Source organism: Dermacentor albipictus, chromosome 1 (genome assembly GCF_038994185.2).
Source record: "Dermacentor albipictus isolate Rhodes 1998 colony chromosome 1, USDA_Dalb.pri_finalv2, whole genome shotgun sequence".
Classification (NCBI taxonomy): Eukaryota; Metazoa; Arthropoda; class Arachnida; order Ixodida; family Ixodidae; genus Dermacentor; species Dermacentor albipictus.
The window spans coordinates 26561439-26581517 of NC_091821.1; the positions used below are offsets into that span (position 1 = coordinate 26561439).

The 20079-nt window shown below is 47.6% G+C and overlaps 1 protein-coding gene across 2 annotated transcripts in view; it reads left to right on the plus strand.

Moving 5' to 3' along the window:
• The window catches only part of LOC135909410 (protocadherin Fat 3-like), a 347250-nt gene that overhangs the window by 47655 nt on the left and 279516 nt on the right, over positions 1-20079 (plus strand). For both annotated transcript variants that reach the window (XM_065441351.1, XM_065441352.1), the window contains exon 2: positions 17914-18117. In XM_065441351.1, the coding sequence (XP_065297423.1) occupies positions 17994-18117 (124 nt within the window). In that variant the 5' untranslated portion in view covers positions 17914-17993. The remainder of the gene's footprint in view (positions 1-17913; positions 18118-20079) is intronic.

Consider the following 20079-nt stretch of genomic DNA (forward strand, 5'->3'; position numbering starts at 1 on the left):
AGCTTCTCGTTCGTATATAAAGTGTTTGGCGCAGTTCGTAAGAATTTCGCAAGAGACCACAGTCGACCCAGCAAAATATACTTTTGGAACACAAACCAGCGAAGCACGCATGCCTTATTCTATTTATTTATTTATAGTAAAATTTGATTTATTTCTAACCTTAAGAGCCTTTCCGTACACTTAAATGTCAGATGCCCATCGCGAGACGATGATCTTGGGGTGCGCATAAACTGAAGAGCAGCTCGGTCACTGGCAATGCTTACGACGAAGAAAAGAAACAATATCTTGTGCCTCGCTTGGGTAACCACCATTTTTTTTCTAACGCGATAGCGTTAAGGAGCCCGTGTCGCAAAAAAATCAGGCATCCGGCGTCGCCTTGAAAAAAGAATTTCGAACCCAATTCCGTAGCACGCATACCCCACCACTTCTCTACCACCAAAGTTGCTCATGCCTTGTCTTTCATTCTTTACAAAGGTATTTCTCAGAAATTCGAGAACGGCAGCCCACAAACAAATGCAATGGGAAAGCACACCAACAGGCCATGTCCTTTATGTTAGCTCTTCTCAGACTAAAATATTAAAAGTCCGAAACAATAACAGGAGATCGACCCACGCAAGAGGCCGCGTTTCTACCAGAAAGCTCGCCTTCGTGCATAACGTTCGCAGCCAGCGTTTCCCGGTAAACGTTGTGGTTACATAAGCTGCAGTTGCCAGGAAGCATGAAAAGCAGTAAGGGATCTTTGAACGGTGTCGCGTTACACCCTTACAGATGAAGCTTAAGCGTCTTCCAAATTTTCTTAAATACGTACGTAAGAAACGCTGTCATCAGGACAAAGCTTCGATGTAGCAAAGACGGCGCCGGCAGCATAGCCGGAACCATTTTATGCGCATACCATAGATGCTGGTTCATTTCATTGCACACCGTGCCATCCTTGCGCGGGGGCCATGCTAATCTGTGACTTGTGCGAATGTGAAGAGACGATCGAGCACGTGTTGTATTTTTGTAATCTCTATGACAACGAACGCGACGTTCTTCAGAGGGTGTTAAACCGATTAGATAACAGAACATTTTCAGAGAGTAACATTCTCGGATCGTGGCTTACAAGCGACGCGGGCACTGCTACGTTTCATGAAAGCGACTGGCCTCATTGACCGATTATAGGCGTGAAGTTACCGACATCCGTACCTACTCACACCAATAGTACCTTCTTCCCACCCTTTCCTTTCTTTCCTTCTATTTCATCCTCCTCCTCCTCGTTGCACTATAACTTATCGCTTTTATATTTTATAAGTTATATAAGTTATATATATATAAACATTATTTGCAGACAGCTTCCGGACAAAAGGTGCCCAATGAGGGACGTTCTTCAAAACAAATTCTTCAATGCTGATGCTGACAGCGAAGAATCTATTAATAATTTCTCTTCATTTCTTTTTCCTTTTTTTTTCTTTTGCGAAGCAAGTTGTCGCTTTCTATCTTTTTCCTATCTCGTTTCTTTTTTCGTACGACTCGCGGGAAGAAAGAAGTACCAGACAAATGACACGTTCGAGCATCAACGATGGCATGTACTAACGCCGGAGACAATCTCTCCAATAAACCCGCGAACATCTCCAGACCCTCTTTGGCGACAACTATGGGGGAAGGGAAGGGGGGGGGGGGGACGAGAAAAAAGCGCAATAAAAGCGAGACTCGCGGCAGCTCTCGCTCGGCAAATCTGCAAGTCTGCACTGCAGGGCACGTCAGGCGGCCGGCTTTCCCGCAGTCTTCTCTCGACCGACAGACCAGGGTAATTCCGCGCCAACACGACAGCCCCACAACAGTCTCACTGAAGCGGGGAAATGGCAGCCACGATGAACGGCGCTTGGCTATGTTCTTAATGTTCCCCGCAGCAGACAAATGAATCGCTTAAATTGCGGTCGGAGGGGAGTCGGAGAGAGCTCGCGAGTAGAGAACGTGCAAATCAAAGGCGAGAACCGAGCATTCGCGCAAAGCAGTAAGTGGGAGTAGTGGGTAAAAAGAAAAAAAAAGCCGAAAGCGAGCAGTCCCTAAAATGGTGGTGTTTCACGGAGAGCTAGAAAGGCCTTGCACACAGGGCCGAATGCAAAACCAACATTTAAATTAGAAAGACGGTCTTTAAATCCCCGTTTTTCAGGTTTCGGAGGTGGCACGCAGAGGCATTTGGTAATATTAGAAGACGCGGGGGAGGCGGGTGTAGGGAGAGGTGCGTTAGAAGATACCACTCTCGCGAAGAAGATGTCAGTGGAGGCGGCACTTTGCGGAAGCATTTCTTCCAAGAAGCCGAGGGTCGATCTCATCAACTCCACAACGCGATTAGGAGGACTCGTGTCACATTCTTTCCCTTTGTACCACCCCTCACTGAATTCTTCCTTTTTTTTTTCAGGGAAAGCATTCTTTAATCATTCGCGGAATAATCTTGGCACAATGATGCGGCAGCTTGGAAGGCGCCATTCCAGTTACCATTTCGCAGTCACTTTCTCATCTTAATCTACGAGTGGCATCAAAGTAGTTCATTCCTTTTCTCTTTTTTGCTGCGCAAAGCCGTAATGTCCTGGGCCATCGAGCTTGAACGTAATTAACGTTGGTAGTGGAAAGTTGTTGTGCAACAGCGCAATGTGACGTGCAATATAAAGCGTCTTCACGGACAGGGAAAGGGAGGTGCGGAGACAAGATTTGGCAATTTTCGGCAGCAGTGCGTCACCGTCATATCCTCCAAAAGGACTGTCTGCGACGAGTAACAGCATTCGCTTCTCAAGCAACGTTTGTTCAAACACCAAACCGTTCTTTTCACTCACTTACGTGTTCGAATGCTGCCCAACCCTGAGGATCATTCATCTCTATTCGTCGCAACCTTTCATCGTTGTAAGTACAAGCGTATTTCACTCGTGAGGCGCATATTTAATCATTCATTAAACTTTATTTGCCAGAAGGCGTCAGACTCGATGTGGTCGGGGCCCCTCAGTCCAGCACTCCGGCGGCCTTCGCTGCCGGCCGGATGAGATGGATGAGGACTCTCTGCTCTCCTTGATTCGAGCTGCCGAATGGTACGGCCCACTGCGCCTTATTGAGGGTGTGGATGTGGAGGTGTTCGCATACCTCGACGGGTTTCTCGGGGCAATACCATGAGATAGGCAACAGAGTTGGCTTGCCACCACACCAAGGGCACTCGGAAATTGTATGTTTCGGGCAACATTTTGTTGAGTAAGTTAAGATTGGGGAATGCGTTGGTTTGTATTTTACGGAGATCGTTGGTCTCCGTAGTGTTGAGTGATTTGTGAGGGGCACCGAATGTCTGTCGGAAGAATCTCTGGTATGTGAGGATGTCTCTGCTAGAATCCATTAGCATGTACGAAGTTTTCCAAGCAGCATATCTATGTTGTCACCTCAATACTCAATATAGGCTCCCGATAGAGGGTGCGAACGCATTGCGCAGTTGCCAGAGTGCTATATATATATATATATATATATATATATATATATATATATATATATATATATATATATATATATATATATATATATATATATATATATATATATATATATATATATATATATATATATATATATATATATATATTAATCCATTCGCACAATTTGACATCCCGATGAAACACAATTAGTGCAGGCGTCAGCGAACAAATCAATTTCTACTTTCCCGGCTGTTGTCCCTCTCGCCACAGACTGACTCATGAATCGGGCCTTGATCGGGGCATGAGTTTATTATTGTATTTTATCGGCGTACTTATCCGATACGGATCCGCCTGGAAGAGCCGTGTATAGGGCATCCAAAGAGGCTTGCGGCTGCTAAATGCGAGTTATAAAGGTCAATTGGCAAGCAGGCTCGATGGTGAGGTTCAAAACCGCGCCTACGCAGAGGCCAACGGCACCGGCAGCAAGCTCGGGCGACGCGGCTGCCCAAGAGAACTTGCGCCACAGCGCGCACGCGTTTCGCGCGAATACCGGGGCCAGCGGAGCCTTGAAGGAGCTCTCGGTGGCCTTCGTCGTCCACCGGCGGTCACTCCGCCGTCGTGGTCAAACGGTAGCGCGCCTCCGGTGCCGCCTGCTCCTCCTCCTCGCGAAGCCGGATTTTCCACGAGGAGCTCTTCCCACGCTGCGCCGGCGACAACGCGGCGAGGCGTCGTCGGGCCTCCTTGAAACGTAGGCGTTGTCGTAACGCTTCTCTCACCCTCCCGCACTGGAAGGCACTCGGACGGAATGAAGAGATCGGAATTCCAGTCGCATCCGCATCGTTCCACCACTACCGCCGCCTGTGCGCGACGAGGTGGCACCGAACGTCGTTCAGGTGCCGCTCGCGGCGTAAAAAAAATCGAGGCCGCCCGGCGCGCAGGTTGACTCTTTCGGCGCGACGAGGTACGCAGTTTGCTTGCTCACGTGCTGGCTGCCTGCCCCTGAAGGCGGCGTAGGCATGCAACAGCAGCACCGAATCGCCCCGAGCCCTTGATCTCGCTTCAGGAAGAGCGAGGGGGTGGAGGAAAGGCGAAGCGGTTGTGCTTCGAAATGCCGCGCGTAACAATTTTAAGCACGCGCTGCGCGGCTCGAACAGCACCTCGCACGTGCATTGAGCGAAGCGAAACGCGCAACGAACTTTCGAAATCAGCATCATGTACCGACCGGCTAGTTTCTTGCTCGAGCGTGTTGCCACCCCCCCGTGGTTTAGCTAGGCCACGCGTTTCGCTTTCCCCTCGCTGCCACTGAGCCTCTTTTTTATCATTTTCTTTTTTTTAACCTTTCATCAGAGTACTGCGCAGCTTCGGCTCTCGAGGCCGAATTTCATAAGAAATGGATGGGTCCTGGAAGTCTTGTGTTTTGCACGAATTAAATAGATACAGAGAGCATGAACTGGCTCACCGACTCAAGAGTTCTGAAAGTCCTTAACCCAAATGTTTTATCCAGCGTGGAATGTTGATAACTTTCCTACACCATACCTGCCCCCCGATGTAGGCTCTAGTGCACGTTTGGGAGTTTTTCATGTCGCATTGGTGCAAAATTTTTCACCCTTACTTATCGGGTATCTTCATGGAAGGAAATATTCTTAATTAGAACTAATAACATAACAGTGTTAGCGGAGTAACGAGTAGCTCGCTTAATGGTTACTTTACTAGATAACTTCCTATATCAGACAAGGTTGCATCAACATCTTTCTTATATGAATTGCATTGGACAACTATTCCAAGGACACACTACGAAACAACTGAAAGGAATGGTTCAAGTTGTGGTCACTTAGCATTGTCGCTTATACGTCTAGCTTGAACCAAACTATGCAGGACATGCAAACGCAACTCCTATCGTAGCAACGCCGCGCTGGGTAGGCTCGTCGAATAGACAAAAACGCGTCATCTGCGGTTGCGGTGCATCATGCATATGTAGTTGACTACTCGCTTATGCTATACAGAAGCGACCATCGGTCCAAAACTGTATCCCTACTATTCAAATTCAGCCGTACATAGAACCCAGCATCGGCTCATCCCAGAAGCCGTGCGCGATTCTTCACTTATACTACCGCAGTGACTCGCCAGTCTCGGGTAGTCAGTGATACCTCACACGGCAAATGAATAGACAAGCGAGGCGATCCCTACGACAAGTGTATTACCGTGCTCAAAACACACTGCAAGCCATCGAATATGTATGGCGGAATTTTTGCTGTGTTCTTCCGTTCTTTTCCCCTTTATTTCTCTATAACGCTTTCGGTTTCCTTGCTTTTCGTGCGATGTTCGAACACTCGCCACTTTCGCGGACAAGCCGATGCCTCTTCGGTCGGAAGTCTGCTGGTCTTGCCCAACTGCAAACGCCGAAGCTATCTACCTCGATCGCAACGCAGCCCGCACGCGCGCGTGCGGTTATTCCTTCTTCCCTTCGGCGTACTATTCCCCTCTCTTCTCGAGTCCGACAGTGGTCGATGCCGCAGCATTGCGCCATTGAGAAACAAAAAAGAAAAGCTACTCCGCTGGCGACCAGACGCTTCGCTTTTTATCGCGGCTCTGAGGTGTGTCCTAGAAGAAATCGCCCCGCGCGTCCTTTTGTGTCTAATGTTGCGTGCACGGCGGCTCGTTTGGAGGCGCCGCCGGCGCCCGCCTGCCCCGCCATCGCCGCGTCTTCAAAAGTTTTTTTTCTCGGGCAGACGTGATTCCGCTCTTGTTGACTGCTACTTCTTCGGGGCTTGCCCGATCTCATTCTATATTTCGCGTCTATCTTTATTTATTTCTTCCCCCCGCCTCTCTGTTCTTTCCTTCTGTTCACCTTGCGCTGATCTTCATGTCAAAAAAGGAGAGAGAAGAAAAATGAAACGATAGTAAAGAACACGAGAGAAGCGCACAGGGAGGTGAGTCGAAACAAAATTAAGGCTGTGAGAGCTCGCCAACTTGTTGGGAGAAGGTCGCGCGCAGGTGGAGTTCCTTCTTTTCATCGAGCCGCACGCGCACTATATAGTGGCACTGGGCTACAACGGCAGCCGATGGAGGAAATGCCCCGGGACGGGGTATTTCATTGTGCGTCCGCGCATTCCGTGGCTGCTCCTTTCTTGCCTTTTCTTTTCTTTTTTATCTTTTTTTTGGGGGTGGGAGGGGAGGGGGGGGGGGGACACGCGCACGGTGAATGGCAGGACCCGCATGGGGCTAGTAGGTTAACGGTTTCCGAAACTAGGTGCTTCTTCGTTCTCGGAAGCTCCTCCTCGTCGTGGGAAGCTCGCCACCGCGCACCCGTTCAAGGACGACGCGGCGGGAGGCTCCACGGCGGTCACTCATACACTTAGCGCGCATGAAGTCAGGGCCTCTAAAGGAAAGGAGGAAAACACAGGGCAACGCATAAGCGATGTAACACCCATAAATGCTGCCATCTTGCAAGAGCGCTGCATAACGCGTGTGTTACCCCATTCCAAAAGGAAACCTAACGCAAAGAAAAAAAAATTACAGGGTCTCTTAAGATCTCTCTTAAGAGGTGAACGGCGAAAGCCTACTCTTCCTCCTCTTATCATTCGCCTCTTCCTCTTTGCCTCTTCTCTTTTTCTACTTACTTTTAGTCATTACTGCTCACTACTAAGCATTTTTAGCTATTTGTAATCAATTGTGGTCATTACAAGCCGTCGTTAGACATGTTTGTAATATCATAGTCATTAGTAGTCATTACAAGTCATTTGAGTCATTATTAGCCATTACTGGCCATTACTAAACACCTTTAGTCATTTCTAATGAATTGTAGTCGTTACAACTCGGCGGTAGACATATTGGTCATTTCGTAGTCATTAGTAGTCATTACCAGTCATTTCAGTCATTATTAGTCATTACTAGATATTTCTAGTCATTTCTAATCAATTGTAGTCATTACAAACCATCGTTAGACATTTCGGTCATTTCGGCGTCATTAGTAGTCATTATTGACACCTACCAATATTTATTAACAGCTGTGTCTTACCAGTACTCACGTACGGCGCAGAAACCTGGAGGCTTACGAAAAGGGTTCTACTTAAATTGAGGAAGACGCAACGAGCTATGGAAAGAAGAATGATAGGTGTAACGTTAAGGGATAAGAAAAGAGCAGATTGGGTGAGGGAACAAACGTGAGTTAATGATATCTTAGTTGAAATCAAGAAAAAGAAATGGGCATGGGCAGGACATGTAATGAGGAGGGAAGATAACCGATGGTCATTAAGGGTTACGGAATGGATTCCAAGAAAAGGGAAGCGCAGCAGAGGGCGGCAGAAAGTTAGGTGGGCGGATGAGATTAAGAAGTTTGCAGGGACAACATGGCCACAATTAGTACATGACCAGGGTAGTTGGAGTACTTGGAGAAGTATGGGAGAGGCCTTTTCCCTGAAGTGGGCGTAACCAGGATGATGATGACGACGATGAAGAAGAAGAAGAAGAAGAAGAAGAAGAAGAAGAAGAAGAAGAAGATGATGATGATGATGATGATGATGCTGATGGCCCATATTTATTACAACGTTATCATTCACTAACTGTCACTATCAATCATTTTTCATTCTTCAAGCTGTCTTTAATCTGTCTTCATATGGCATGATGACGCTTCGGCGGACACTCCGGCGGTCAGGTCTGCTGACGCAATCTTCCCCATGAGCCTAGAAAGGCTTTCGCCTTAAAAAGAAAATAAAGCCCGGGTATATCAAACCCGTCCGCTACGGAAGTCTCCATTTACGAGCGTGAGTTCGCGCTCTTTAAATATTCTACAACCGAGCAGAGTCGATCGGGTCTCGGTCGGCATTGGTCGCAGGAAAGTGCGAATAAGGTCGAGCAAAAAAGAGGCGTGACATGTGTGATAGAAGAAAAGGGACGGTACGATTAGAACTACGCGACTTCCGCTGGCACCGCGGGGCTGCCAGCCGCTCCTGGCGGCGAGTACACATTTGAATATATATATATATATATATATATATATCTGCATTTCCACAAGCTGTTTACAATCTGCAAGCACATCAAGGTATGCATCGACAAGCTAATTTATTGAACAGTACTTTTCATTCGCAAACAAGAATGACCAAATAGCTCAAAAGAAGAAAAAAGGAGAAGAAAACAACGGAGTTGTGCGACCCAGCAGAAACACAACCTAAATTTTGTAAAGAAGGCTTGTTATAGTCTCGAAGGATTAACCCGGCGAACATTAACTCCACCGCATCTACAGTCGGAATAAAAGCTTCACGTGTAAAATAACGTGCATCCATGCTATAGCTAGGCGTCGCATGTTAGGGTCTCATAAAGCTTACATTTTTACGTTGGTGACCACCCATCACCTCCTTTCCTATGCCCAGACAGAGATGACTATGCTTCTGGCTACTACTACGAAAAGAACTTCAGTTTCATATACCTTAAAAAATACTCGCATTAAAGTGGCAATAGTGCTTACAATATTAAATACGAAGGTCCTCATGATAACGATAATTTATTTTTATCAGTTTTAAAAGCCCAAGCATGCGCGTATTACAGTGCAAATGCTTGGAGCGCTCACAAAAATGGAGCAACTCTGCACAGAAGAAGCATCAAGAGGAAAGAGGCCGAGAAAACGTTTCAAAAGAATCCCAAAGATCTGTCCTGTGAAAGCTTTTGATCCGCTCGTTGCATAAACACTCACTGTCGCAACCAACTCATGTTATATGCCCTTCGCGTGGCGCTGCCACCGAAATGTCTGGCGTGCCGATGTACGGAATGAGCAATGAATTTTTAAAAAAATAATAAAGAAAAAGAAAATGCGAAAATCATGCAGATTTTGCCCGAGCCTGCCTAAATGATGCGGACTGCTAAATATTTTCTGTTCGCTAAAGCGATTCTTTCTATTCAGAAACAAGTCTTGCTTCTGCATACGTTCGGATTGGATAAAAAAAAAATTCCTTTGGTCTATACAACTGCTGCTTCACGTGTATGCGGCGAGCAAAAAAAAAAAATGAAAGAAAAAACTAATTCACGTCCCACATGGGTGGACAGCATATATAAATAGCTCTGCGCGCGCGCGCGACCAAAGGGACAATATGCCATTAGCGTTAGCACGCGTTCGGGCTTATATCACTTTCGTTGAATGTGCACCGGCAGTGGAAAGACAAGATACAGGCCGTTATTGAAAAGAAACAACAACGCAGCAACGCGCCGCACAGCGCTCGCTTCATCGCTCTTCGCCCATTGTGGACGCAGCCTGGATTGTCTTGCGCCAAGCCTGCGTGTCGTTACACTTTTGTGGCGCATTCTGCCGTACCATCAGTTCTTCTCTTGGCCCAGCGCCTGATTATTCACCGCGTTTGACGTCATCTAAGGGAGCGCTCTCTTTTCTATTGAGCGCGCACGCACCTTCGTTATAAAAGCAACGACCCGCGGACTACCGTACACCCTCCCCCTCTGCTATGCCGTGCGTGCTTACATACGCGTGTTCGGCGCAAAGAACGTGGTAATTTGCATCTTTATCCCGTGCCGGCTCGGCCATGCCGCAGTTTTAGAGAGCCATTGATGCAGACGCTTTTGTGGTTGTCGCGTAATATAATAACAATGCACAAAAAAAGAAGAAGAAAAAGGAAGCCTGCAGCCGGGCGCGCAGACGGCTTCCGCGAAATCACTCGCGTACACCCCCCCCCCCCCCCCCCCCCCAAGCAGCGGCAACTTTTATCGAAGCAAGTGGGACGGAACTGGAGCCCGGTGGTCATTAGGCGAATAAAACAGACTGCATGAGGCAAATTAAATAAGCGCGGAGAAGTATTACCTCGCCCGCATATCCGACTTTTAAATGGGCAAAATGGCTCGCAAATGGTGCAGTGAACATAGAGACCGGCCTAACGCATCAGCTAGCGAAACCGCGCGGCTTTGTCTCGGGAAATTAATTCTACTTACAGCGGTTTGCTCTGCGCATTATGGTCTCTGGAACGGAAGAGAAAAGAAAAGTTTACGATTTAGAAGTACTGACTGTTGGGCGTGTTTTGGTAATCCGTACTCAAGCAAGAATGGCGCAAGCGAACAGGGACAAGATAGAAAGCACGGACGAGCGCAGACTACCAACAATGGTTTATGATGGATAAACCATTGTTGGTAGTCTGCGCTCGTCTGTGCTTTCTTTCTCGCCCTGTTCGTTTGCGCCATTCTTGCTTGAATAAGTTTACGATGCCCGTTCGTTCTCCCATTGTTCGTTTCAAGTATTATTATGACTTTTATTTTGCTTTCCGTTGCTTCCAATTCCAAACGAAAAGCGCCCGAAGCTTTTTAGGCGGTGGGGAGGGAATTACAAAAATTTAGCATAACGAGCGTTTTAGTACGGCCGTTATTTTTCGCAACGGCGTTATTCGCATATTGTATCGCACCTCGTGTAGCTGACGCAATTTTCCTTCGTGCTACAGGCGCAGCTCAAACACACTATACTCGAATGTATTCAGTAGACCGCTTGTGTCTACGTTTCCGCCGTGAAACACATTGTAAAATAATGACAATCTTGGAGCCGGTGCTTGGCAATGAAAGTATTTGCAGAGTCACGCAGGGTGCCACAAATCGCAGAAAGTACACACCAACAAGGCAGGGCTTTCTCTGTTATCATGCATTCCAGGGAGAACCCTCGCAAAGCGTTACACAAGCACTGAAGAAGGGATTAGAACTGTTCTAGAGGGCAGTTACAACCGAAAAAAAAAGTCACATTTCGCATAGGCCTTTGTACAAGTAAATGGGATCCCAAAAACTTCGAGTCATTGCTAACTGCGGCACCGCACGTCAACCATATCAAGACACTAATGGCCTCTGAGCAATGTTCGACAATTCTACGCACTGGGAGGGGCTGGCGGATTTGTTGATGTGAATACTCTGTTTAGCGCAAAACATCTGTCTGTTGTTTTGCGCTAAACAAAGTATTCTGGATTCGCACCAACTAGCCCACCAACGCATTGTTATTGATGTGAGTACGAGGAATAGAGAGCTTTAGAATAAGGGTCCCAAACGTTTTGGTACCCCAAAGAAATAGCGTCGAAGCCACTGCGCATGCGCGAGATGCAAACTGCGTTTGGGTTTAGCGTTGGGAACGGTATTTCACCGACTTAGCGCGAGCCCAAATAGCGGCCCCAAACGCTTTGCGTCAGCAAACATGGCGGTACCCATCGAAGCGACGGCTCTAACCTAGCGCCAAACTGGGTTCGATTCGTGGTAACGCGTGAAGTTCACAAGCTAGGAGAAATGACTGCAGTTATCGCTTTCTCTCAACTAGCGTGTGTTATAAGATTGATTCATTATGCGGCTGATTCCGAATTCGATTGCGGATTGTACACCTCGCAGGGCTAGCACGGCTAAGCTTGGCTGGTGAAGGCACGTAAAGTTGGCTTGCTCAAAACTAAGCGCAACTAATTGTTTGCTGCTTACATAACAACCTCTAAGTTGTAATTAAACGAGCATACATGAAAGACAAATTTACTATATTCCTATTATAGGATGGTATATATTATTTAATTATTTCTAATAGCTTTTCTTTGACGCCGTAGTGGCGCTGTCAGCGCAAGACGCTATGAGTAAGTGCAAAGCCTTATTCTAAACTCTTCAGTCCTGCGTGCCCCAACGCTAACACCCGCAAAGCTTCTTGGGGCCCCAAACTATTGGGGCCCCTATTCTGAAACTCTCTAATGACTGCGGTAGTTCAAAAATTGCAACCCGCAAGCAAACATTAAAAAAGGCCTGTGGTCCATGGTCGCATAAGCCAGATATAACTGACTTTTAATAAATTGGGCCACGCGGTCCACCTCAGCAGATGTATGCACCATGCAGCAATATCATTCTCAGGCGCCACCCTTCGGCTACATGCCAAGGCGCGTCAAGCGTGGAAACGCGAGAAGCTTTCGCCGTTCGTCCCATTCTCGCGGAGGTTAGGGGCCGCGTTCCACGGAATCGGGTCGCTCCAGTGGCGCCGACGCTGCTCGCCTAGCAGCCCTTTCACCCTTGCACACCGCGGCCGCTCCAGCGACAGTTGTCCCGCGATCGCGCGCGCTGCACTCGAGTTGGGGGGGGGGGGGGGTGCGCATTTCTCGCCCCCGAAAGACTTCTTACGAAACGCGCTCGGCGCCGTCACCTCTATTCTTGGGAACCCATTACGACGCTCGTCGACGTAGAAAGTAGGGCTCTCGAGCTGGGCGCCTGGCGCGCATTTAATTTCCACTCTCGGACAGTGGCGCGGCACCGCCTATTGTCTTCGCGATGCACTATATACTCTTTCTTTTCCTCTGCTTTTCTCAGTATCTCTCTCTTTTGGTAAAGCTGTCACATCTCCCCTGCGAGACTGCGTTATGTAAGAGGCAGCACTGGAGCAAGGTCGACCCATCTTGGTGGTCTAGTTTTCTCCGCGTCTCAGTTTTTTCTCTCTCTCTCCCCCCTTTTTTCCCACCTTATGTGCGTTATTTTAATTCAACTTTTCCTTCAGATCGCGGCTGTTGAAGTGAGTGCTCTGCCTCCTCCCTCTCCTCATCCTTCCCCTCTGCACCATCCGCGCCTTGACGCCACGAGGCAGAGAAGGCCTCGTTACGAGGTGCTTTCTTTCGCGGCACAGCGCTATAACGGCGCGCACTGCAGACCGAGCAGTGCGGCTGTGAATCCAACCGAGAAGCGAAACTGGGGGACGTGCTCACGTTTCCCATGGGCATCGCGGTGGGTCACCGCCGTCATTCCGACGCGGCGGCGTATATTTCATTCTCGCTTCTTTTCTGGAGCTGCTAACGTGGCAAAACAACAGCCGTTCTCCCTCCTTTCTTTCTTTCTCCGTGGTCCTATGCGTCCTTTGTCGTATCGCTTCGGAGCGGGATTCGTGTTTTGCATTTAAGGCTGTTGCTCTTCACGAAACACTATGAAGACCTTATTAAAGATGGCGCCCATTCTCGCGCTGTGCTTATATATATTTTTTCCCTCCCCGGCTTCCACTAAGACTGGTCACTCACATTCTGTATGCCCTAATTAATTTGTTAGAAATGTGTGACGCAACCGTGCTTGGGAATGGATGGATGGATACAACTTTCTTGTGGGAAAAGAAGAAAAATAACTGATAGCGATAAATTACGATATATGTTTGGTGGATACATTTACAGATTCGCTACAGCTAGGAGGCAATAAACTAGGATAGAAAAAAAAAGGGGGGGAAGGGGCGAATAAAGATTTTGTTATCAGCTAATTCCTATAAAAATCAGCATTCTAATGCTCCCTAATTGGCGCTGGCATGACGATAATGATTAGTCGTAGCAGCTTGCCTCCAGGTAGTCTTTCACGACTCTCCCATGCATGTAAATTGAACCACGCTAGAAAATTTACGTGAGGTGCATACGCTTGACCAGATCTGTTCACCCGGTCAGCTTTGCCACAAGTGTAATCCTCCAATTAAAAAAAAAACAGCTGCGAAGCGGAATGCTACACCGCGCCGCCGCCATGTGGCAAAGCTGTAGTAAGGACGAAGTTTTAATGCGATAGCGCCCCAGTGTCGCAGTAATTCCGGCGTCGGCGTCCCGCCGTCTTTTCGCGAAAAATCATTCCGAACCGCGCATACTCTATACGGCACCAAAATTGCTCATACCTGGACTTACGTTTTCTCTTTTTTTTTACAAAGTTATTCCTCGGAATCTTGAGAATGGCAGCCCACAAACAAATGTCACGAAACAAAACGCCCAAAAGCGCACGCCTTTTATATTAAATCTTTTCGGACTGAAATATCAGAAGTGCGAAACAATAACAGAAGATCGGCCCACGCAAGAGACCGCGTTTCTACCAGCAAGCTCGCCTTCGTGCATATGTTTCGCCGCCAGCGTTTCCCGGTAAACATTACGGTTACATAAGCTGCAGTTGCCCGGAAGCGTGAAAAGCAGTCAGGGATCTTCGAATGCTGTCGTGTTCCACTCTTAAAGACAGAGCTTAAGGGCCAGACAATGAAATCTTCCTTACCTCAGTAAGGAAGCCTTCATTGCAGTGAGGCTACCTTATTTCACTCTGAAAGGTTCCTTACTGAGGCGCCCTTGGTGAAGGCTTCCTTGGTGCTTCCTTGGTACTTCCTCAGCATAAGAAGCCAAACAATGAAATCTTCCTTACCTCACTAAGGAAGCCTTCATTGGGGTGAGGCTACCTTATGTCACTCTGAAAGCTTCCTTACTGAGGGGCCCTCGGTGAAGGCTTCCTTGGTGCTTCCTCAGCATAAGGTAGCTCCAAAGCTACCTTCATGCGTCCTTACGCCGCTCCTGGCCCTGAACGAGCGCTTCACCTCACTGCTTAACCACGTGGCATTCGCTTGCGCATGCGCACTGTCGCCCACCTGCGGAGAAGCGCGAGCACGGTACGTCTTGCCAGGCATGTTCGTTTCAGTCACGCGTGCGGCATGCAAGCATTGCTAGGCGTTGCTAGGCGTTGCAAGACGCCGGCGTGCCAGCGTTGCTGGAGCACATCAAGTTTTGCACTGTAATGCGCAACTTTTTTTAACTTTAGTAAACGAAACTAGAAGAAAGCGTCCACGCTTCTCTATATTAGCTATTCAATTTAAAGATTGTGTGACGATACTACAATTTTTAATAGAATAATGGTGTTCGCGGAAAGATTTGAAGAGATAATCTCGAACCCAGGCATGCGGCAACCGCTCCTTAGGTGAGGACGGGTGAAGGGAGCTTTCAGAGTACGCTTGCTTCCTCCATCGGTCCTACGCTGTAAGGAGGCCTTACGTAAGGTTAGGAAGCGCTCGAAGGAAAGGAACTAGGGGTGTGCGAATATTCGGAATTTCGAATACGAATCGAATATTTTCCGTATTCGAAGCGTATTCGATTCGAGAAATGCATGTTCGGAAATTCACGAATATCCGAGGACGGCCGAATAACGGTGGAAACGGCGAATATTCGGATAGACTGCGAATAATTGAGCAATTAACCAATTGTATGCTTGCTCCGCATTCTCCTAAGAACATGTTTATTAACTGAGAACTTCGCATGATCCGCTCATTATCTGTATGCTCTGTTTCAGTCTATCTGCTTCAGGCATTTGAGACATGATCAGTTTCGGTTTCTTTTTCACCAAGCTTTATAATTCCAATTATTTTTGGAATGCCCCATTGCCTTGAAGGTTGCAAAGGCAACTCAGGGTTTGCTAACATTGTTGCAAAATGTATCAAGGCTCTTTGTGCGGAGTGGAAATTTGATGAAGTGGCCAGCCTAGGCATGTTTCTTGATCCGCGCTTTATGGCCACAGTTCATCAGGCATCTGGTCAGATGATCTGGCTGAAAAACCTTGTGACAAGGGAGCTCCAGGAAGCCATCGTGGAACACCGTGGGGACACCGCCGTGCCAGCGTCGACTTCGTGTCCACTGGTGGCATCGAGTGTATGGAATGCTTTTGACGATCTAGTGATGAACAAAGAGAAGACACATTTGGCATCTGCCCCTGAGAGGGAAGTCACAGACTACGCGCAAAAGCCTCTTCTGGAAAGGGGCATGAATCCTTGTGAGTGGTGGCAGTCCATTGGCCGCTTCAGGTACCCGCTTTTAAGTGCACTCGCCCGGAAGTACTTGGTGATCCCTGCCACTTCAGTTCCTAGTAAAAGAGTCTTTTCTACCGGTAGAAATGTGACAGTGCATAGAGAGCGTTCACTTTCTGGCCATATTGAGCAGTTAATTTTCCTTCACGACAATCTGTAACAAGCGTTTTACCTGACTGAGGGCATTACCTGAGTCCATTATCTATAATTGAGTACCTCTTTAATTTCAAGCAACCTTGTAAAATGCAATGTTATTTTTAAAAGGGTAATAAAGCTATTGTTACCTCTCTTGCAATTTTTTTAATACTACACATGTATTCGATATTCGATTCGATATTCGAAGAGAGTTATTCGCCTTATTCGTATTCGATTCGTAATCGAAAATTTCAATATTGGCACACCCCTAAAAGGAACGTTTTTTTGTTTGGGCCAAGCTACCTTCATGCGTCCTTACGCCGCTCCTGGCCCTGAACAAGCGCTTCGCCTCACTGCTTAACCACGTGACGTTTGCTTGCGCGTGCGTGCTGTCGCACACCTTCGGAGAAGCGCGAGCACGGTACGTTTTGCCAGGCACGTTCGTTTCAGTCACGCGTGCGGCATGGAAGCGTTGCTAGGCGTTGCTAGGCGTTGCACGACGCCGGCGTGCCAGCGTTGCTGGAGCACATCAAGTTTCGCACTGTAATCCACTGCTTCTTTAGATTTAGTAAACAAAACTAAAAAATAGCGTCCACGCTTCTCTATATTAGCTCATCAACTTAGAGATTGTGCGACGATACAACGTTTTTTATTGAATAGTGGTGTTCTGGTGTTCGCCTAAAGCTTTTAAGAGATAATCTCGAACCCAGGCATGGCGGCAACCGCTCCTTACGTGAGGACGGGTGAAGGGAGCTTTCAAAGTATGCTTGCTTCCTCCATCGCTCCTTCGCTGTAAGGAGGCCTCACGTAAGGTTAGGAAGCGCTCGAAGGAAAGGAACGTTTCATTGTTTGGGCCTTAGCATCCTCCACTTTTTTTTTCTCAGAAGAGTTCATCTAGAAGAGTTCATTTAGAAGAGTTCTTAGAAGAGTTCAGTTTGATAGGCAGTCTCGCAGAGCAAGGCGCCACGCGTTGCCAGCTCTACCATGCGTCACGGCCCGGAAATATTTTGTAGCCGAACTGGATGCCGCGGCTGATTTAAATTGAAATTCTATGAGTAAAACATGGCTCATTTACTGAAATGCCAAAATTTTCTACTGTATGATAAAACACTTTCCAGTACTCAAATAATGATTCGTCGATGCGGGTTATACCGCTAAGTCTTTTCTTTCTCTTTTTTTTTTGGTCAAAGTTCCTCTTGAGGAAGCACATGCCTTGTAACGACATATCGCTTGCAATAATGAAACTTGCGTATATTCATATTATTCTTATGTTGTTGGGAAGTTACTGCAAGGAACACACTACACGAGACTTGAAGAAGGGGGAAACACGAATCGGTTTTCTTTTTTTGCTTAAATATGTATTTCACGTTAAGGGAGAAATGCTCGCGCGGCGCATGATTCGTATAGTAAGTTCTTCTAGTGCATGCAGGATGTCAATTGTAAGTGTACTTATTTATAAGGCATCGTTGCCTTCCATACAGAAAATGTGCCTTAGGGGAACAAATATTACGCAGGTGGAAAAGCTCGCTCTTGGATCGAAAAAAAAAAAGAAAACCTCATCACACTTGCTCATTTCTCTCTTGGCCAAACAGGCCCTCGCTTTTGAACAACCTTGTGCTGTTTCATTCCAGCAAATAATGTAGAAAGTGTGCATTTTTAGTAGAAGCAATGCTTCTTCAATCAGAGCGAGCGTTCGCAGAACGTGGACGTCGCTTCTGCGAAAGAGAAGCCAAAACAAACACGATGGCTCTGACATTCGTGTCTCTCTCCCCCTCCTCCCCCTTTGTCTTGCAGAGTGCCGTGCAGCGCCCGCGATGGCCACCTGAGTGCGCCAGCGGAGAGCTCCCACCGCTACCAGCACCGAGCCCGCCGCGATGGCGGCAGCGTCGCCGCAAGTACTGCGCTGTGTGCGCATGCATAACCGGAGGACACTCTGGAGGTGGCTACTCGCCTCCTTCGCACTCGCGCTTTCCTGTGCGCCGGGGGTCCACTCCCAGTGTGAGTACCGCTTCCTCGCTCATCACTGCGGTCCTCGCGAAGCGATGCGCTCTTCTGGCGACACCTATATTCTATAGAGAGACCATAACACTTCCCGATAGTTCAATGCCGTGCGACCACCCTGAGATAGGGCTCCGGACGTCGGAAGATGGCGCCTAATGCTTCGCCTCTACTCCGTCTAGTCCACGACGAAACGCCCCACAGCGTGGAGATATAAGAACCTGTATACACTCGTTTTGCAGGGTTCGTTGGGCCGATCTAGTGAATAATTAATCAATAAACGCCTGTTCGAAAAGGCGCCTATAGATATACGCGAGATGGCGACCTCAGCTTCCCCAGTGAACCGGCGCGTAGATCCTCCCGCTGACAATTTGTTTCCTGGCATACAGCTCCAAAGTATCACCTGTATGCTCGGAACACATGGATACAGCGGTGGCAGTGAGATAGCGAAGGAAGGAATGAAGACGGGGGTTTAATAGAAATAACTTCCAGTTTGCTATATGCACAGAATGAGTGCATGGATGTAGTGCATGGATGTAGTGCATGGATGTACGAACGGAGTGACAAGAGAGAAAGACTTGCTGTCTATCTGAGCACGCACTCGAAGAACCGCACCGTATACGGAGTCTTTCGTATGCCTTTCAAGCATGAAATAATCCAAAGTCTGGTGATGTGTCCAGTTATGGCCACCGGGCGTTGCAGTCAGATGGCGTCACGGCTGTTTCAGCTTCTTACAAGGTCTGCCGACGCCAGGCGCTTGCGCCATGGTGGAAACGGGACGATTTACTGAACAGCAACAGACGCGGGCCTGTTTAATGCCTTGCTTGATCTCTGTATGCTTGCCCGATCCACGTCAGCGTTCGAACGCATACGGCCACGGCCAGTCTGGAGCGCGCGTCTCGCGTCCATGGCGCCTGGCACGCACAGTTGTAATGCATAAGTGTAGAACGCGGAAAGCGCTTGCACAGGAGGTGAGCATTGGCTAGAGGACATCGTGAATGCGCAACATTCCCTACAAGGTGTGAGTATTACCCCGCTCGCTAATATAGGTCGTGTGATCTGACGCTGCTGTCGGCATGGAAAGCTTGTGCGTCCGGTGCATATATACACCACGCAACGCCAAGTCGCTCAGTGACGCGTTGAACAAAAGCCTTTCGCCGACCACATTGAAATCCAACTATCAGTTTGCGAAGACGAAGGAAAACTTGCGTCATCAGTGTGCCGATTTCTTTTACTCCAGCCAAAGGTATTAATTTCCTTGTTGTTGATGCGGCTAAATTTATGCCATCGCCGAAGTTCGTACTTCGGCTGTCGGCAAGCAATCATCCCTAAATATAAAGAGAGAGAGAGAGAGAAAGTATATGTGGAAGGTTTTGTGGCAGTCGAAGGCTTATCAGGAGTAACGTTAACTATTTTTTGAAGAACTTTGCATCCGCAGTGTGGCGAATCTGCGGGTATATAATTCCTACTTAGCGCGCGCCACTCATCTTCTGATCTTGTTACTTAGTTCAGGCTTACACACCTTGCGAAATTCAGTACTGCACAAGAACCTGGTCTCGCAAGATAAACACATTAAAAGTTTTTGCATTATAGTCTCAAATTTGCTTTCGTAATTTTTGTTGTCCCGCTTTTAGAATTTATTTGTCGCTGTTTAGCATCACAGCTGTACAATATCCTATTAATTTTCCTTTTTCTGTGTGTTCTATGCATGCCCTTACAAAAGAGGGATACTGGCACTCATGGGTTTATCCTCGTTATCATCACTTCGCGATACCGTCATATATAGGCCCTCACTGTATGTAGGCATCAAAAGAAGTGTCCTGGGTACATCATGTGCTGTATAGTAGTGGAGTCGCTGGTTGTTGAGACGTCACCTCAATCTATTACGGCAATAACGTATTTAGGCGTCGATAATAAAGTTATTATGCGCATTACGTCGAAATAAACATCGCTTACATCATG